Source organism: Taeniopygia guttata, chromosome 31 (genome assembly GCF_048771995.1).
Source record: "Taeniopygia guttata chromosome 31, bTaeGut7.mat, whole genome shotgun sequence".
Taxonomy (NCBI): Eukaryota; Metazoa; Chordata; class Aves; order Passeriformes; family Estrildidae; genus Taeniopygia; species Taeniopygia guttata.
Genome location: NC_133056.1, coordinates 3,484,083 through 3,503,812, shown reverse-complemented (window position 1 = coordinate 3,503,812; position 19,730 = coordinate 3,484,083). Strand labels below are relative to the sequence as shown.

Genomic DNA, 19,730 nt, shown 5'->3' with positions numbered 1-19,730 from the left:
ACTCCTTCTAATGAAAACACCAGAGATCCTTCTCTGACCACTCCCTGCTGAGGAGCTGGTGCTGTGGAGCTGTGCTGAAGCCCCGAGGCAGTGTTCTGTTGTAGCCCCAGGAGCAATTCCCTGAATCCCGCCTGAGGGGCTCTGACTGCAGGGCTGTGAGCGCTGCCCCGAGGGCGGCAGCAGGGCCCTCAGGAGGCTGCACTCAGCCCGAGGGCATCACGCAAGGTTATCTGCACTTTCTTTTGGTAACTTCCCCTGCCAGCCTCTGAAACAGGAGAACAAAAGCAAAGCAATACTGGTTTTCCTTGTTTCTTAGGGGAAGCATCACTGCAGTTTGGTCTTAAGCTAGAAGAGGATTGATTTAGATTAGATATTAGGGAGAATTTTTTTTATAATGAAAGGGATGAAAAGCTGGAAGGGTTTGCCCAGAGCAGCTGTTGCTGGTCCATCCTTGAAGATGTTCAAGGCCAGTTTACATGGGGCTCTGAGGAGGCTGATCTAGATGAAGATGTCCCTGCTCACAGGGACTGGACTAGGTGGTGCTTAAAGGTGCCTTCCAACCCAAACTCTTCTAGGATTCTGTGATCATTGTCCCATGTTAGTGTTATACTCGGGATAGAGTGGTATACCATTGTTACACTTGAAGTTCTTTGGGATAACAAAGAGATGTTCTCCAGCTCTGGCAAGTTTTCTGGTGCTTTCCATCATCACCCTGTCCAGCGCCTTCCTCCTACAAGCTCCTCTTTGGTCCCTGCAGGCTTTAGCCTCCCACCTGCTGATGGCACAGCTTCTAGAGTGCAGAGAAACCACCCTGGTAGTAGCTTGAAGAAGGTCTTGAGGATGCAGGACAATGTGCCCTTACTGCCCAACATGCCCATCATCCATGCTGTTGGCAGCTTCCCACACAACTCCTCAGGTAAGCCTGCTCCATGACAGCTTTCTCCTGCACGGGTTTTTCCTTGCACAAGGAGCACAAACTGCCTCCTGCCTCAGCCAGCACAGCTGGGATCTTGGGTCCATAGCCTGTCCTGAGAATGAACAGCAAATCTACTTCTGAGTTACTCCAGCTTGGTAGTACTGGAGCAGTTGGTTCTTAGAGATCCGCTGGAAAGTTGAGCTGAATAAAGTAGTGTAATGGCCTGATCTCTGGCTTTTGCCCATCCTGATAGTCCAAACTAGAGCACTGGTGCCAGGAGGCAGCTGTGCCTGCAGGGATGAGCTGCAGGGCAGTCTGCCAGGGTGTGCTCACTGTGCTCCTACGAGAACCACCAGAATCAGTTATCCACTCACCATCTGGGCCCTCTGCCTGTGCTGCTGTCCAGTTCTGCAGCCAGCTTTTCTGCTATCCCAGCAAGGGCTGTCTCTGCATGGCCGTCAGTGGCTGGGTGCAGTTGTGCTGCTGCTCCCAGCAGTGCCCGATGGCTCCTTGCTGCCACCATCCCACGGCCTGCAATGCCAGGAGGGAACAAGCAGTGCCACCCAGCAAACACAGCGGCTGTGTGCAGCAGATGACAGGCAGGAAGGGCTGCCTGCTGCTCCCAGGCTGTTGGCTGCCTGCTGTAAATACTCAGCAGATCGTCCTTAGTGGCTCCTGTCTCTCCTTTGTGGGTAGCCTGCCTGTGCTGTGATCCCAAGTAGGGTGAGATAAGAAGGAAGCTAGGAATGATACTTGGAATGCTCTTTTCTAGTGATGGTGCTTCCATGTTCAGGATTGACCAGAACTAGTCTGACCTGGCTCTCCATCCATAGTGAATCTAGATGTGTGTGTCTACATACTTCTGCAGTGCCATCACTGGTGTCAGTGGCTGGGGTACCTCAGTGACATCCAGACTAGCTCCCGTCTGAATATTTTTGATATTATCATTCCTCCATACATTGTGAGAACATGCAAGGGAGCACAAAAACCCTATGGGGTCTAGAGCAGTTCATCTGGATTCCGTGCAATATCCCACAGAATATTGCACAGAATATACTCCATCATTTTAGACAGTGCAAATGTTTTCATCTACACATTAGAAAATGAGATTTTGAGTGCACAACATGAAATTTTTGATTGACAGTGCTTTTGATGATAAATGGGTTTCATGAGAAATGCATTTATCATCTGATTTTTCTCACACGTTGTAAATTTCTTTCCAAAAAATTCAATTAGGGCAAACCCAGGTCAACTGATTAACAAGAGAGTTCTTCTGCCAGCAATGTGGATCTGTATTTGAATATTTTTATCCTCAGAGTGCATTTGGAAGGTTTTTTTTATCAACTGTCTAGCCTGGAAATTGCATTTTTCCACAAGAGAAAGCTTAGAAACTGCTGAGTTTGCAAACACGCCCATTAGATGGCAAATAAATTTCACCTCAGCATCTTTTAAATACAGCCAGTGTGTAGCTCTGAAAGAGTAAAGATTCATGATGCTTGGAAAGAACAAAATCCATAAAGTAATCCCTTTGCAATAGCAGGCTAAAATGTATGTGCACTCAGCTGCCTGCTGTCTAGGATATTTGAGGTCAGTGGACGCAGAGGCGCTGTCAGTGGGAAGGGTCAGGTGTGGCTGTTCCCTGGTAGCTGCTCCGTGGGGATTGAGCCGGGCCCAGCAGGGCTGGGTTGTTCAGGCTTGGCTCGGTGCTGTGGCCAGGCAGCTGCAGGTCTCTCCTCAGGGAGTTGCAGAGTGCCCCATCCTCAGGGCTGGGGGAAATCAGGGCGCTGAGACAAGAGAGGCACCTGAGGGGCTCCCTCCTGGCCGGCCAGTCCTGCTGCCGGCCCTGTCTGGCAGGGAGCGGGAGCTCTGCGGCCGCAGGAACTGCCGCTGGCTGTGGCACCTGTGGCACTCGGAGCTGGCGCTGCGGGGCCATGGGCAGGTTTAGCCTGGAGCTGTGCCCAGCCGGGGAGGCTGGGGGAAAGCAAGGAGCCCAAGGTGCCCGACAGCAGGGAAGCCTCTGCCCCAGTGCCCGTGTGTGCCCGTGGAGCCCTGGCTGGGAGATGGCTGCAGGCCGCTCCATGGCGGGGTGCCCCGCCCGGGGCTGCAGCGCCCATGGCCGACCCTGTCCTTACAGTGACCTCGGAGATGGCCGCTGGTGCCCAGCGCCGAGAGCAGCCACGCCGTGGGACTGTGCAGAAGGACACGGCCTCTGCAGACCCACAGCAGTCCTTGCAGGAGGCACTGTCCTTGCTCGGCAACGATGACTGGTAAGAAAGGCCCCGTTCACTCTGTGTCCCTCTTAGCCTTAAGGCTGGTTAGAAGTGAGTCTTGCTGGTGCCTCTGAGCCCCGAGAGCCCAGAGTGCCAAAGGGCACTGGTAAAACCATTGCAGAGCAGTGAGAGGATAAAGATTTGAGAGCAGCCTTTTCTCGGCCTTGCTCTGCAGCAGTGCTCCAGCTGCAGCAGGTCTGTGCTGTTTCCTCCATTTGCCTGCTGCTCCATGGGGCTGCAAAGGCAACCTTGAGAGTAGAGAGAAAGCTCTGGAATGAGATGATTTGCTGGCTGAAGGCAGAGCAGGATGACAGAAGTTCTGAGTGTGGAGATTTGGGTGCCGTGGGCCACTGGCCCAGTGGGACTGAGTAAGATTCCTCTCTGCTCCCACTGCTGCCAGCAATGGCAGGTGACAGGGTCTCCCTGTGACCTCCTGCTTGGCAGTCCCAGAAGCAGCTCCAGGGAGTTCCTCCAGGGACTTGTGCTTTCAAGTCCCTCAGCCTGTCATTACTCCTGAAGGGCTCATGCCAGAAGAGAAGGAAAAAGAAATAAAATCCTCTAAGAATCTTGTACTTTTGAATTCTACTTTTTCCTTCTCACTGCTTCATATGGGCCTGAGATGTTTTGTCAATACTCACCACGTGTCTTGAAATTATACACAGGCAGAAGGAGGCCCAGAGGTGATAACCCTCCAAATGATAGGTCATATTGGTTTTCCTTTTGATGTCTTTTTGATCACTCTCTGGTGGATGCTTCATTCACACAGGCTTAAGGACTCCATTCACACAGGGTTAAGGACTCCATTCACACTGGGATAAGCATGAAAAATCTGCCATGATGTATCTCCTCGTGCAGTCTCCTTTGTTTTGCCCTTTCTCTTCTGCTTTCTCTTCCCCATTTCTCTTTGGTGCCCTGAGAGGTGCAGAGAGCTCCTGCAGGTGTGGGGGGTCAGGATGACACTCAGGGGTGTCTGTGGGATCTGTCACCAGCCCTGTGCTGCAGCCCTGATGCCTCACAGACCTTCCTATAGGTGAGGGCCTGCGCAAAGCAAGTGCTGGGAGACAGAGTTGTTTGCACCTTTTAAATAACATGTTGCTGTTGTGGGGGTTGTTTTAGGTAGGGGGTTTTGGGAAAAGCCAGAGTTTCAACAGTTCTTGCCCAGGGGTGGTATCTTCTGGGACATCCTGCTGCTTTTTTGAGGCACGTGTGAGGTGGAGTGGAGGGGGTGACACAGAGGCCTAGATTGCAGAGTGGAAACTCAGCTCCAGAGTGCCAGTTCAGACTCCCCCTGCGGAACTGCCTGCTGGGGCTGACAAAGAAGGAAAATGTCCCAGGAACAGCCCCATGGAACTGTGTCTCAGGGACAGGTACAGGGAGGTGACAAGAAACAGCAGCATGGTCCGGTCTCACAGCTTCTAGGAAGCAGTGACAGAGGGGCATCATGTGCCAGAGATTTCAGAAAGCTGTCTTCTTAAATGGCCACAGATGAAGACTCTGAAACGCCTCTACTTGCCTCTTGGATCTGTGTATGCTTTTGACAGCCACACTATCCTGTGGCTGCGCGTTCCATGATTTCGTGAAGTACTCCTTGAAAAGCACCTCCCATTGTTCGACTGAGCTGCCAGCCTGGTCATTTCAGAGGGTGCTGCCTTGGTGGAGAGAAAAATCAATCTTTTGCCTTTCAGGGAGCTGAAGGAGAAGGGACTCTTCAACATCAAACACCTGGCCTGGTCCCATTCAGAGGTCCTGCTCTGTAGACTTTGTGACGTTTGCTTGGCAGTTACCAGCGAGGTGAGAACATTGTTCTGAATTGTCCCCCATGCTTCAGACATGGTGTGTAGAGTAGGTATGTGCTTCTTCATCTCCATGTGTGCTCAGGGTCTGCCTTCATTTCTGGTTTTAGACCTTCTGTTTCTAATGTCTGCCAGCTATCTTAGGATCTGTGTGTACATGGAACTGTATTTACTGTTAGGTTGGGTATCTGACACTCGTCTTTGAGTGAGGTGCCTTTACAATGCAATGTGCAAATGCAGAAATGGAGGCACTAATGACGTTTTTTGTCAGAGTCCCAGTCTCTGCCCAAGCTGTAATTCAGCAAATTAGTCTGTAGGTGTGTGCCTGTGTTTTCTGTTTCCTGGCTGAGTGCTTCAACTGCTGGTGTTGCTTTTTTGAGCTGGAGGACCTGACTCTTTTATCTTTATGACTTGTGCCTTTATGATTTGAAAGCAGCCCTTGCTTCAGTTTTCTAGTAAAAGGGCCTAAAATCGAAGCCATAGACATTTTAGAAGGGTGAAGTAGAACACTTTAGCGAAATTTTTTTTTTAGGCCTGCAGTATGCAGGTCTGAGGCCAGAAATTGGTGCCAGAGTAAGTGCTTTTCCGTGTTGTGCTCTTCTGCCCTTATTGTACTTTTATGTTCCTCTGGACACAGTGGGATGTTGTCATTTCCTGGGACTTCTTTTGAAGGCAAGTGGTTTTCTTTTAAAGGTGATTCTTATGTTTCCCCTCATGACTTCCCCAGGTGACCAACCTCCATTCCAAGGTGTCCTACTCTGCAATCGTCACTCTGGGAGAGTTCTTTGCGACCTTGAAGAAGGACATGGACTCTGAAGTGGATGAGGCTGCTCGGGTCCTTCTCCAGATGGTGTGGAACTCCCCAGAATTTGTTCAGAAAGCAGCCTGTCAGGCCCTGGGGATCATGGTGGAGAATGTGACTCCTGCACGAGCAATGGCTGCTCTCATGGACATAGGAGTCAAGTAGGTTCTTGCTCTTTTAGTGATATTCTTCACCTTCTAGCGTGTGGGAGGGGGAAGGGATGAGAGAATGGGAATGGTGGGAGGGAAGGGTCCTGTATCCTGCATCTTCTGTGAATTCAGGGGCTTGATTCTCCGATCAACCTCATTTCTTTCCTCTTGTAACCTGTTTCTGCCCTCCTGCAGCCTATTAGTTCTCAGAATCACAGAAGGGTAGAATATGGACAGCTGGAAGGGGCCCATCAGGACCATTGAGTCCAGCTCCTGGCCTTGCACAGAACAGCCCAAGGGTCACACCAAGCGCCTGAGATAGTTGTCCAAGTGCTTCTTCAACTCTGTCAGGCTTGGTGCTGTGACCACTGCCCTGGGGAGCCTGTTCCAGTTCCCAACCACCCTCTGGGTGCAAAACCTTTCTCCTGATACCCAGACTAAAGCACCTCTGACTCAGCTTCCTGCTGCTTCCTGGAGCTCTCGCAGTCTGTCAGATTTTCCTAGAGGTGGTGACTGCTGGGGAAGTGAAAGTGCCTGCAAAGGCTAAGGATAGAGCCTTGTGCTTTTGTGGGAAGAGGGACAATTGCAATTGCAGCTGTCAGTGGTGTTTGATATTTCACAGCCCTAACCACAGAGGCCCTGGGAAAACCATGTCTCCTCATGATGCCATTACCTGGAGAAATAAGGAGGGTACTTGCTGAGGCGAGGAGCACATGGGGGAGAATCTGCTGGGTGTGGCAAAGCCTGCACAGCAGGTGCAGCTCCTGCCAAAAGGAGTCTTGTATGACTGTCCTGGCCATAGAACTCTACTTTCTATTCAAATTGGTGTTTCATTTTAGCCTTGACATGATGAATCACTTTAAAGGCACCTTCACAGGCCAACTGCCGTGGGACAGTTGAAGCAAATGCTGCCTTAAGTGTTGGTGCTGGGCTGATAGTTGCCAAGAGACACTTTCTCTAGAACAAGACAACCTGGCTAAACTGCCTGCCACCCTTTCCTCAGCTTTGGAATAGGGTAAAACATTCAGATGTTTCCCTTGCCAAGCCTCACAGAAGAAACAGGCTGCATTGCTGGATATTCTGCAACTTGACAGCCCACAACATGTTTTCCCTGCATTTGTTTTTTCCCAAAGGTCTGCAGATTTGGGGACAACCGGGTGGAAAGAGCCTCAATCCTGCTGCAGCTCTGTGTAGTGGGTGCCCTCTGATGGGTCAGAATTGTCCTTCATTTCTAAATAATTCATATGTAATCTATTTCTTTAATCTTTCTCAGAGTAAATACTGTGAAAGAAATGGAGTATCAGATGGTGCAGGGAGACTGAATTCCTCCCTCTTCCTTGCAGGCAGTCCTTCTGTACAATGCTAACGTTGTGTTTACCTGAGGACAGAACCTTCTACAGGTGTCTCAAGTTGCAGGGAGAAGCCAGGCCTCCTTCCCCCAGCAAGGACAGGGAGCAGGCTCTGGCCAAGGCCTGTGCTGCTCTTGCTCCTTCTCCCTGTGCCCAGGGTTTGCTCTCTTCTTCCCAGGAGCCGCCATGCCCAGGTGCGGAAGTGCTCGGCCAAACTCCTCCTGTCCTTGGTGGAGAGAATTGGAGTCACGAAGCTGGCAGGCACAGCCAGGGCTGAGAGGCTGGCACACGTGGCAGGGAAGCTTGCTCAGGACTGTCACCAGGACACAAGGTAATGATCTTCATTTCACCTCCTAAAAGCGGAAAATCTTTTTGTGTCTGGCTATAAAGGTAAAACCACAAAAGAGTGGGAAGTAAAGGAAATAGAAGTTGCCACACTGTGTGAATAAGGGTCAGAGCATCATGGAATATGCTGAGTTGGAAGGGACCCATCAGGGTCATCAAGTCCATCTCCTGGCTACGTGCAGGACACTCCAAGAGTCACTCCATGTGCTTGAGATCATTGTGCAAACGCTTCTTGAGTTCAGTGAGCCTTGGTGCTGTGCCCACTGCTCTGGGCTGCCTGGGAAATGACTGTAGTGGGTAACCTGAGGTTGGCCAGCAAAAAGGAGCATTGCCAACTTCCTGTGGCTTGAAGGATTCTTTACTGAGATCCAAAGAGCTCAGAGTAGCCAGTCCAACAATTTTGTTTGGCCTTAGGTGCACAACACAAAGCCAAAGTGTTGACTAATGGTCATCACTGAAGGATCCCAAACATCTGTTTCTCATTAACTTAAGACTTTCCTAGAAATATTTCAGAGGTCTTTAGCCAACATATTCAGTCATTCTAAACCTGTTCTGCAGATTTCTACAATGCTGTTATCTGTGGCTCAGTGACCTCCAGATTTCTTTTGCAAGAAAATTGTGGTTTCCTAGTGACAAAATCAACCCAAACCACCAAAATCCTCTTACTTGGATGGTGAAATTCCCATTAATAGCTGCCAAGAACACCAGAGCAACTAGCTGTCCCTGTGCATACATATAGCATAGAATAATCAATAGGATGCATGAGGTGTTTTGTCCTGGCTTCCCTCCCAGTTAAAGAAGGGCAAATTATTGTGCAATGGCAGCAGGACACTGCTAATAGGCTCTGACAACACAGCAGATGTGTTTTGCTTGTTCCCTGGGATCTTTGATCCCACAGAAGCACACCCACAGTTTCAGAGGGAAATGGTATTTTTCTGCTGCTCCACCTTCTCTTGCCTCTTGTGCTCAGCTGACAGCACTGTGCAGTGTCAAGAGGAAGTACATCTCCCTCTTTGCTGAGTAGGTAATGCCTTCTCATGCAAGGATTGCACCTGTTGAGTTTAAGGTATCAGCCTCTACTGTTAACATTCTTCCTTTGTTTATTCACTTTTCCTTTGTGTCCTCCCTTCCTCCCTCCCTTCCTTCTGTCATTCCTTTCATCCTTCCTTAGGCATTATGGACAGGAGATGGTGAAGCTGTTGCTCAATCATCAAAAATTTCAAAGGCTTTTGGAACAATTTCTTTCCACCTATGATCTGGAAGATATTCTGACAAGAATTAAGAAGAAAGTAAGTGCTTGGCAGGAGAAATGTCTCCTTTGTGCAAGTATTGCCACTGCTAATATGAGATCAAACACAGCCAATCTGTCTTTATGTCATTCCTCTTGTGCTGAATCATTTTGCTCCGGGCAATGAGCTGTTAATCCTCAGCCTGTTCATCTGCAGACCACAAAGGAACTGATATAATTGGGGGAAAAGTGGGGTTTTGAATATTTTAAATATCGGTCACAAAGAGGAAAGGGAAAGAGGAGAAAATGGATTTATATTTAAGCGTAAGCCCCCCGCTGCAGTCTCCCTACTCTGCCCCCAGGAAAGCAATTAAGTGAGAATAGTGCTTCTGAAGATAACAGAGTCTCTGCAAAAGACACCCGAAGTAGTAGTACCAAGAAAATTTCCAAATCTACAAAAGATGTCCAAGTTAATCCTGGTTACTACAATTACTGTCTGTCTTTTGGGAATACTGCCCTGCTGTCAAGCCCTGTGGAACTGGAAGAAGCTTGGTGAATTCAGCAGCATCCAGTGGGAAATCCTTTGTTTGTTAAGGGGAGGATTTTATTTCTTTTAGTGACATTATAGAAGGGAGCGTGCCTTTGTGCAGGCCCAGGGAGAGTGAGTGTTGAACCAAACTGACTTCCAACCCAGTGGGCCAGCCCCCAAAGAGTCCAATTTTTTCTGTTGCTTCCTTTAAGAAAACCCGTTGCCTACCTGTTGCATTATTTCCATTTATGCTCAAGACTAATGAATTTGGGATTTTAGACTTCTGCTCAGTCTGGTAGCGCACATCACCTGCCTCGGGCTATTGAAAACAAAGAGTTGATATCACTGAATCTCTGGTCTGTTTCCATCTGTAAGTTAGGATATGTTTCCCTAAGCCTTGGTAGCAGTGATCCTGGTTCCAACTTGTGTTTTAAACAGGGAATCTCCAATTTTATATTCTAAAGATTGACGGGGTTTCTCTGCATCTTTGTAGGGGATGGAAAACCAGAGGGGTGAATGCCCATGTGTCAAGGAGCCGGTGAAGAAGAGGAACAATGGCTTGAAGAAGCCCCAGGCCACATTGTCTTCTGCTAAACGGTACTGAGCACTTCTGTTAGATGTGACAAAGCACATGACAAGCTTTACATGTCTCTTCCTCAGGAAAATCTTTCTGGCAGAGTGACTAGTTCCACAGATTGTTTCCTTTCCCTACAAATGGTCTATGCTAAAAAATTTCTACCTCTGCATTATGCTGAACACAATTTCAAAATTCAAACAGGGTTTTTTTTTAATCTGAGTGGAGTCTTTTTGGGTGTTTTGATGAGAAGGTCCAGTCTAGAAGCAAGATGCCATACCACAAAGATGCAGTTCTCATCCATGTGGTTTGGCCTGGCTGAATCATGGCTTTCTTACACTAAAACAGTATCAAGTTTGAGTAGTAAGTAGCAAGGCAATTCCTGAGCAACTTTGGTCAACAGGTGTCTCAAGGTGGACTTTTTGTTTTGATATTCTTGTCCTTCATATAATTTGTTTGATGGACAGCATGTTTTGTTTTTTCATCTTGTGCAATCAGCATTCAAGACAGGAATTTGGTCCTTGCTGTCTCTTCTTGGCAGTTGCAGAGCTACTTGTGCTTGTTCTCTGATAACAGAGGGGATTTAGTTAGCTCTGTCATGCTCAGCGGTGACAGGAAAGTGACCACATGCCTTAGTGGCATAGCTAGCATCTTCCCATGCTCATGGAAGAGACAGGTTGATCCAGGAGAATTGTTCCCAGTGGGGTTGTTAAGCTGTGCATCTAGTCTCTAGGGAAGCAAATGAAATGTGAGCGCAGTTCTGGGATGTCTGGCTTCTGTTTTTATCTCTGTTACTGATTTTCTGAATCATTCAAATATGGCCCTGTTCATCTGTTCAGATGCGTCTGAGCTATTTTTTCCAGATTGTTGTGCCAGGTTGTAGAGACACTTCTCCAGAGTGATGAGTTTTCCTTATTATAAGACACACACGTCCCATATGAGGAGGCATTTGAACTTGGAAGTAGCATCTCTCTTTCTCCACAAAGCAATGTGACCTGTGTGCCTTGGAAGCCATCAGAAGATAGATCAGATGCATCTCATCCTTGGTTTTCCTGAGTGAGGACTGGCGAGAATGTTACTTGCATATTGTCTCCCATAGTGATTGGCATGAGGCCCATATTGTTCGTCAGAGCCTCATGATTTTCTAGCTTGAAATCACATAATTAGGAAAGCTCCTCAAGATGTTTTGCTCACAATTAACTGAAGGTGTTATCACCAACAGGTTCCTAATTTGGTTTTATTTGCCAGGGTGAAATCTACCTCTGATGGACGCCTCCTACACGGTGCAAAAGCCCAGGTGACGTTGCCTCCAGCTGTGGAAGAAACGGAGCTGCTCCAGAGGCTTTACAATCTCCTGAAAGCCAAGGGCTTTCAGACACGGATGGAAGGAGTGGCACTCCTCCAAGACCTGTGCAAAAGCAGCCCCCAGCTCATCTCCACTAACATTGTCCAGGTATGGAGGGCATCTTCATTGTTCCTTTCCTTTAGCTCCTTTCCTAAGCCTGTAGCAGTAAAGTTAATTCAGTGTGTCTTGACACTCCATTCTGGCTGTTTGGGACACGCTGGTCCCTCTTACTCAGGCAAATTTAATTCAGGTCCAGGCTTCAGGACAAGTTATTTCAGTCCAGCTGTATTTGTCTGGCAGATGCCTGTTGATGCTGTTCATCACCAGATGATGACACAATTTTCTGCTGGTCTAACTGCTGCTCTCTCGTATTCCCAGTTGGGTTAAGTGCAGGGAATGCAGCCACTGAAAGCATGACAATTATTCTCTAGACCAAAAATGGATTTGCATAGGAAGAGAAGTATCAGGCTAGGTTGGTTTAAACCCATTTTTTAAAAAAGAATACTTTTATATAGTCCATCTTGTCTTGTACAGGCACAACTCTGGCTACTCATTTGCATCCTTGTTCCTATTCCTCTTGGTAAAGACAGTGCTCACCCTTCTTTGGAGAAGGAGGAAAACAGCTAAGGACACATCTCTGCCTTCTCCTCCCAGTAGCTGCTTTTCCCCCTTTTCCAGGAAAAGGTGCCTGATAATGGGGCTGTCAAGGGACTGAACCTGCTCTAATGAGAGCTGTAGAGCAGATTGAATTTCAGAAGTCTACCTGTTACTTAGAGAGATGGTCTGGATCCTGGAAGAGTTGATCAGAGCCCTGCACTTCTCCAGACCCTGATTCTGAGACAAACAAAAGAAAACTTAGATCTCCTCCAGCCATAGTTTTGGCAAAATCATCATTGCCCTCAGTACTTGAGGAAACTGTGTAGAAAACCAGACATTGTAAACATCTGCTTCCATACTTCTAAAGCAAACGCAGTCTTTTGCATTAATAAATGGAATTGATGTAATGATTTATAGATGGAGAGAAATACCATAGGAACGATTCTGTCCCCAACCAAACCTCTTAAAAACAGAAGAAAATCTTTCAACCAGCATGAGGTTGCGCCACCATTCCAGTGAGTGGCCCGCAGGAAAACAGTGACATTGTGCAAACAAGTGCTGACCTGACAGAAAGGATCACTTTCATCTTTTACATTGCTAACTGCTACATCCACTCTTCAAACAAGGGCATTTTAATCCAGCTTTCATGTTGTTTGTTCTCTTCACAGATTTTTGATTATTTTGTCCTGAGAATATCTGACAGCCACAAAAAAGTGAAGCAGAAGGCGCTGGACGTGCTGGCTGAAATCACAGGGATCCTGAAAGATGCCTTGAACCCAGTGATCATTGGTTTGGTGGAAGGAATAACAAAGAGCCTGAACTCAAAGGATCCCAGGGTTCGCGCCGCAGTTGTGAAAGTACTGGACGAATCCATTGCTCATTTAGGTAAGGCTGAGCCCCGGCATGGACTCTCCTCAACTGCATCTCTGTCTCTCCGACACAAGAGAATGCTGAGTGCCTTGATAGCTGCTGTTGACTGTGGAACGCTCCAGCTGACACCCACCAGAAGCTCTGGAGGTGCAGCCCTTATGCACCAGTCTCCCAACAGACTTGAATGTGATCAGCATTTCCCAAAAGTCCCAGGAGCCCTTGGCTCTGCGCTGTTTGTCTGAAGAGCGAGTCCCGGACTACAGCTTTGCTACAATTCAGAGGCAAAAGGGGTTTTTGAGTTTGCTTGGGCCCCGTTTGACTTCCCAAATGAATAGCTTTGCTGTTGGCATGAAGGGACACTGACCCATCAGAGCTTCTGCAGAGCAGCCACCTGGAAGGCTCTGCATTGTAGGCATTAGCTGCCTATTTTCCACTTTTCTTCTTTGTCTTCTATTTCAGAGGGGAACTTAAGATTCACCAAGTTCATTTCTTTATAACAAAGAGGTGTAAACCCAGCCTTGTTCCACATGTTGTTTTGCATGGAGCAAGACGGCTAGAGTGAATAACTATATAGGCAAGGGCTGCTCTAAATTCCTTTGCCATGCAGATTTATGTCAGCTCTGAAAATGATGCACTGGGGAAATATGCCTGGAAAAAAAAGTGTTGAAGAGGCAGCTCTTGAAAGGGAGTTTCTACTTTCTCTTCCTCAGCTGCTCTGTGAACTCAGGAACTGCCTGACTCAGTGCCTTTCTGTGTCCCAAGGATGGGGTCCTTCCTTTTTGCTCTGGGATGCAAAACCTTTTCACTGCTTACATGTGACTGAACTCTTGAGGTCCCTGATGAGAAATGTGTGAACATAGCTCCTGGTACAGCAGACAAGTTTGAATTTACAAATGTGAAAGGAGAGCTTTTCTTTTGGAATTTAAAGCCCTGCCAAGTAGGCTGGAAGGAAAGAAGAAAAGGATTCAAAAGTCAGCAGAAATGTACTTTAGTTTATAAAATGGGGTTGCCCCTGCCCTTTCCCTCCCCACTGTCCTTCCTGCTATGACCTCAGAAGAGTGAGCAGAACCATGTGTTTCACTTGTAGATAAAGTATCCCTGCTGAAAGAGTTCAGCTACCAATGGAGCCAACTGAGTGGCCAAGCTCTGCTGGATGTCGCGGAGCGTATCACAGGTACGGCCTCCCCTTGGAAGCCAAGAGGTCTTCCCAGGGAGCATTTACAGGGAATGCCTGGGATCAGAGAGCAGAGTAGCTCCTCCACATCAGGAGGTGCTGAGCTTGTCGCTCCTGCCCAATGCCCAGGGCAGGTGTCTCTGGCAGGTTTTCCCTGGCTGCTGCAGAGCTGTGCAGCATCTGAGATGGGGGCGGCGCTGGGCCTGGGGGCTGAGCTCTCACTGGGGCAGCTCAGAACCACCTCCAGGATAGGAAGGGGCTAAAAATACCCCAGCTGGCTCCTCTCCTGGAAGCTCAGGGACATCTGTGATCTTTCAGGGAAAACCGTGTCAAATGCTGTTTCAGGGGATCAGTATGTGTTGTCCTCACAGAATTCTTGTTTTTCTCTTGGAAAGTTTTGAGGCTGAACCGGGCAGAGCCCGGGGGTCACAGCTTAGGTCAAAAGTCAACAGACATATTAGAGGCATGGATTTAGTGCAAGGCAGCCTTTGGGGGCACAGGGGCAGAGGCAAAGTGCTGAGGCTCCCTGGCTGTGCTGTCCAAGTGGCACTGGACTGAGCATTTCAGGCTGTGCAAACAGGGTCTTCCTGTGTCAGAACTGTCCAAAATGCTACAAAGGCACCTGAAAATTGATTCCTCAGAGGAGCTTGCTATGCCAGCAATAGGCAAAGAATGGAAAAACGATAATCTCAATATAGAGAAGACGATTGATAGCCTTGCTTTAGCTGGGTAAATGGCACTGCTAATTATGCCAACATCTTTAAACGCAAGGTTTAATACACTTTGTGTCTTCATTAGGAATCTCAAAAGGGCATGTTCAGTGATTGGGAATGTCAAAGGCCCTTTAAAGAGCATTTGAATAAAGTAGATCTCCAGCAATAGGGAATTTAGTTTGGCAGTTATTTTGATCTCCTTTTCAAATTAAGGAGTTAACCATAAATCAGGACTAGTTTAGAAAAAGCAGATGTTCTCTCTGAGATTTAGTAGGAACAGACAGCTGTTCCTCACCCTCAATAGTCAATGATGTCTTTAACTACATTCAAACTCAAATTAATTCCCATTTTAAAGTGGGTACCATCACCCTTTTCCTGCTTAGTAGAATTGGGTTTGGGTACTTTCAGGAGCTGTTTCAATGTTGATGACTGCTGGTGAATTAACAGTATAGAGAAAATGAAGTCTCTTCCACCAGAGAATAAGAAATGGCTACTAGATAACATTTTGCCTGATCAGAAAATAGGAATGGTCTCCAGAGCATATCAGGTTTTGATCTCTCAGCCCAATCTGCCATGCAAGGAGCCTGTTGGTAGTAAATTTTTGTCTGTGTTTGATATAGTTGAGTTTAGAAAATGAGCAGAGAGCAGATTTCAGAGACAATATGAGAAAACACTTGTGGTTTTGTTACATTTCAGTCCCCTGTGTAGCGCTTTTCTCTCTCTGTGTCCCTATTTCAGTGTGCATTTTTAAGAAAAAATGCCATTAACATTGGGAGGGGAAATGGCATTAAAATGTCATTTTAAAATGTGGAGATGCTGAAATGCCCCGTCGGTGGGGTCTGGGTAATTATCTAAGACACCCTGAGGTTTGAAAAAGGTCTTTGTTGGAAGCCACAAAAGCATTCTGCCAAAGACGTTTCTAATCCAACCGTCAAGCAGCAGCCATCTCTGGTGGGCTGGAGCTTTGAGGTGTGTTCTAATACTGCCCTTTGCTGTGTGCCACTGAGCAAAGGGAAGAGCCAGATCTGGCACTTGACATCAAAGTTACAATAATGGAATCATCCCTTTTATTAGAAATCTCTCCATTTCCTCTCTACGGTGCATTTCCAAATCTTCAGTGTGGGTTTAGACAACTTCTTAATGGAAATAAAAGGCAATTTGGCATTTCATTCATTGTTCATGCAGAAAGAGATTGTGAAATAATGTAGTAAAGGTACGAAGTCTGCCACAGGGACAAGGCTGTGGTTGGAGAAATTAGTCCTGAGGGGTTGGTGGTTCTGTTTCAAGGATGATCAGCCGCTTTGCCCATTTCTGGATCACGGGGCTCTGTGTGCTATTTTGCTGATCTTAGCCAGGGAGGCTTCCAAGAAGCAAAAGCAGAGGTAGATCCTTGTTTGCATTGAGGCTGGTGGGTAAGAAGCTGTGCCTCTCTCCCGGCAGTGCTTGTGGAGTGGGTTTATGCCAGGAGCCCTGAAGTCGTCGAGCAAGACGCCCTGCCCGTTCTCTGGTCCTTCCTGGAGAACAAGGCGCTGCCTGTCCGAAGCGCCAACGTCCGCACGGTGGCCACCGAGCTTGCCCTGGCCCTCTACGAGGTGATGGGCACCAAACTGAAGAAGTGTGCTGCCAGCAAGCCTCCACACGTGCAGGAAAACCTGTCCAAAATGTTGGGCTGGTGAAGGTGAGATGTTCTCCAGAGAGATGACCAAGTGCTGAATTGGACACCTCCAGATTTGCCTTTTTAGCTGTGCCAAAAATGACAACATACTAAGGAAGGGTGTGCATCTGCCCCCTCTTTCTCCATCGCCCATCCTAGTCATGGGGCCTGAAACAACTCCAGACTGAGGACAAGGGGAAGGCTGAGCATGGCTCAGCCTCACACAGAGGTGAGGGGGGAGCTGGGCCGCTCTCTGGTGGGAGGAAGGGTCCTGTGGCAGCCCAGAGAGCCTGTGCACATTGCCAGGGAACAGCTGTGCCCTGCATGTGCCCCTGCAATGGGCTGTGCTCTGCCAGAGCCCCTGGAGCTGTAGGGCTGCTCAGCCGTGGGGCAGGGAGAGGAGCAGGAGGGTGCATGTGCAGCTGAGCCATTCCTGGGAAGCACAGGGCTCTGGGCTCCTGCTGTCCCAGGGCAGCCCAGAGGCCAGGCTGTTCCTGTGGCAGCCCTGTGCAAGTGGGTCAGGGTTTTCCCCTGGCCTGCTCAAGTGTCTGCTGGCAGGAGCACGTTTCCCTGTGCAGCTGTTTAGAAATTGGCAGGAAATGTGTCCCATGAAATATGGAGCTCCAGATGCTTTAGGTTTGCATTGCAGCCTCTGTTAAACTTTGTGTCTCCATTTTGCAGATCTGACTGGTCACAGTCTTACTGAGGAGTTTTCTCTGGACACTTCCAATGTTCTCTTACCCACAAAGTCCTTCTCTCCTGTCCAGAAGAAATCTCTTTCCTCCAAGCTCAGGAAGAAGCTGTTGCCTGACGGAAGAGTGTTTAAAGAATAGGATTTATGCTTTAGTCTTCATAGCTACAGATGTACATATGTTCTGATCTTTAGATGTAGTTTTGAATAAATGTGTTTTGATTTTATCTTGAAATTTTGATTACATATTTTTAATTGTATCTATTTTATTTTAATGACAAAAAAAGCAAATAAATGAATAAAATTTAAATAAAGCAAGAGGAGAATGTGAGACCAGGACCTGCTAGCGTAGAGATTTTGGGAGTGCAGCTCACTCGATGTGCCAGTGTCTCACCACATCCTTTCCTGTTGGAACTCAAAATGTCCCTCAGACATTTTTGGAGGTTCCAGGTCCAGGTCAGAAGCATTTGAGACCCTGGCAGGCAGCTGGAAACAGCTGTGATTTTGAGTTTGAGCCATGGAATGATTTACCAACTTTGCAGGTGGAACAAGAAGTCACAAAAGTTTAGATATTATAGTAGAAGTAGTTACAAAGTAGAGGGAAGAAATTTTGAGTGCTGTACAGGGGCGTCTTAACACCTGTACAGGGTTTTTTTTATTTTGCACATGGGGTTCAGAAGTTTTAAGATGGAGGAATGTAGGCCGGTCCTGTTTCTTCTCTTTCTTCTTCCTTACCTCCATGTTCTTGATGATGTTGGCACTCACAGATTGGTTTAGAGCAGAAAAGCACCATTTAATATAGGAAGTAGGTATTGGGGAAAAACTGTAAACATGTAACACATAATGTATCATATAAAAGATAGCAGCAGCCCTGGGCGGGGGAGAAAAGAAGAACACACCAGGCAGAGAGGGTGTCAGGGGTGTGTGTGCCTCTGCCTGAGCTGCTGACCAAACCGCAGTAGCCAGAGAAGACAATCTTTTAGATAGCTTACAATAAACTGCCTTGAGACCGAACAACAAGAGGCTGCAGAGTTTTCTTTGGAAGCACAGCTTGGAGGAGAGACTTTTCCACCACACGGAACCCCTGAACCAGGCGGGGTTCTGACACCTGGCATCCCAGGGTGGGCAAACAAAAAGGACAAGAAGCTGAAACATCAAACAACCTCCAACCTTCATCAGCAGAAAAAAAAAGCACACACGCTCTCCGCAGACTCCAGGAAGAGAGGGAGCGGAAAGCTCAAGACAAAACAACCTGACCTTCACCAAGATAATTCATCTCGGGGACTTTCCCGGGAGGAGAAGACCCAGAAGCGCGCCTGGGATCTCTCACCTCTGACCTGCTGGACAGTGAACAGTGTCATCTCCGGACTGACCTCAGGCTGACTCAGCTTTTGGTGAGAAAATTCAAAATTAAGAACATGTGTGGGGAATTCTCCCAAGAGGAAACCCAAATTGTATCTTCCCTACAGGGCATCATCTCTGCCCATGTGGTAGAGATCGCTCAAAAGGAGCTGAAAGCTTTGTTATTGTGGGTGCAGTGTAATTTTCCGCACACAGACCCAAATCTGTTGTTTGAGCCAAATTTTTGGCAGGAAATTAATAAGCAACTATATCTTTAAGCTATAAAAAAAGATAAGCTTGCGGCAAAACTTTTACCTTCAGCGAGGACAGTTTTAGAGTCAGTTTCACAATGTGGCAGTTTAAACCAGGCAGCTAAGGCTCCTGGGGGAAAATGGGGGGGACAGTCCAGCCAGCAGGTCGGGACAGCCCCTCTCACCACAGACACAGGGCAGGCAGGATTGCTTCCCGTGGAGAATCAGGGAGATGATACCCCCTCGCGTCCCGTGTCCCCGGGCTCCCACTGTTCCTCAGACTCCCGGAATCCCTAAGCTCCTCCGAAGCAAAAACTCCCCAGACGGAGACAAACAAGCCAGGCACAGCCGCGGCCCTCGGCGGGGGAAGGGCATTGCCCGAGTCCGAACCCGCGGTGGTGGAGCGGCGGCTCCGGCGGCGGCTCCGGCGGGGGATGGTGCGAACGTGAGTGCAGAGCAGAGGGAAGAGGGAGAGGAGAGCGCTCTCGGATCTGCGCAGGCGGAGAGTTCAAAACAGCCGCGCAGAAAGCGAAAGCGAGGAGAGCGGCGGGGCGGGACGGACCGGGGCGGGAGCGGGGGGTGCGAGCGCGGCGGTTTTACGTCCGCAGCGCCCGGGGACACGTTCGGTGTCGAGAATCCGTGAGGCCGCAGAGGCCGCCGCCCAAAAGGCACGGGAGAACAGCTCCCTGACCGCGGCAGCTGAGTCTGCCGGGGGAGCGGCAGAGGGACAGCGGGACGCTGCCCTCGCTGCAGCTCTGGCGGCGGGCATGCGTGCGATGGTAGAGCAGATCCCGAAAGCCGTGAGGAGAGGGGATTTTTCGCATCTCGAATGCGCGGCACAGGCGCAGGCGGGGCTGAGCCGGCACACGCGGGCTGCGGGTGCTGGCACAGAGCCAGGAGAGGGGCAAAGCGAGGCAGAAACATCAGGGCCGGAATGGGATCAGGAGGGAGAGGACGTCAGTTTCGGGGGGGGACGACAGTGGCTCTGACTCAGAGGCAATGCGGGGTGGAGCAAGGCGAAAGCGCGGCCGGGGTCGGAGCAGAGGCGTCCACACCCCCGTGATGACGCAGGCAGGGACGGGCCGTTACCAGGATGTAAACATCCCTCAGGGCACGGTCCCGTTACAGTTCCCATGGAC

The 19,730-nt window shown here is 48.7% G+C and overlaps 1 protein-coding gene across 1 annotated transcript in view; it reads left to right on the top strand.

Moving 5' to 3' along the window:
- LOC115493220 (TOG array regulator of axonemal microtubules protein 2-like) overlaps window positions 1-16,330 on the top strand; it is a 28,526-nt gene extending 12,196 nt beyond the window's left edge. Inside the window, exons 9-18 of the mRNA XM_072920253.1 lie at window positions 758-916; window positions 3,051-3,183; window positions 4,872-4,977; window positions 5,707-5,942; window positions 7,458-7,610; window positions 8,796-8,913; window positions 11,178-11,408; window positions 12,566-12,782; window positions 13,855-13,941; window positions 16,095-16,330. Of these exons, the coding sequence (XP_072776354.1) occupies window positions 758-916; window positions 3,051-3,183; window positions 4,872-4,977; window positions 5,707-5,942; window positions 7,458-7,610; window positions 8,796-8,913; window positions 11,178-11,408; window positions 12,566-12,782; window positions 13,855-13,941; window positions 16,095-16,330 (1,676 nt within the window). The remainder of the gene's footprint in view (window positions 1-757; window positions 917-3,050; window positions 3,184-4,871; window positions 4,978-5,706; window positions 5,943-7,457; window positions 7,611-8,795; window positions 8,914-11,177; window positions 11,409-12,565; window positions 12,783-13,854; window positions 13,942-16,094) is intronic.
- Window positions 16,331-19,730: the final 3,400 nt, after the last annotated feature.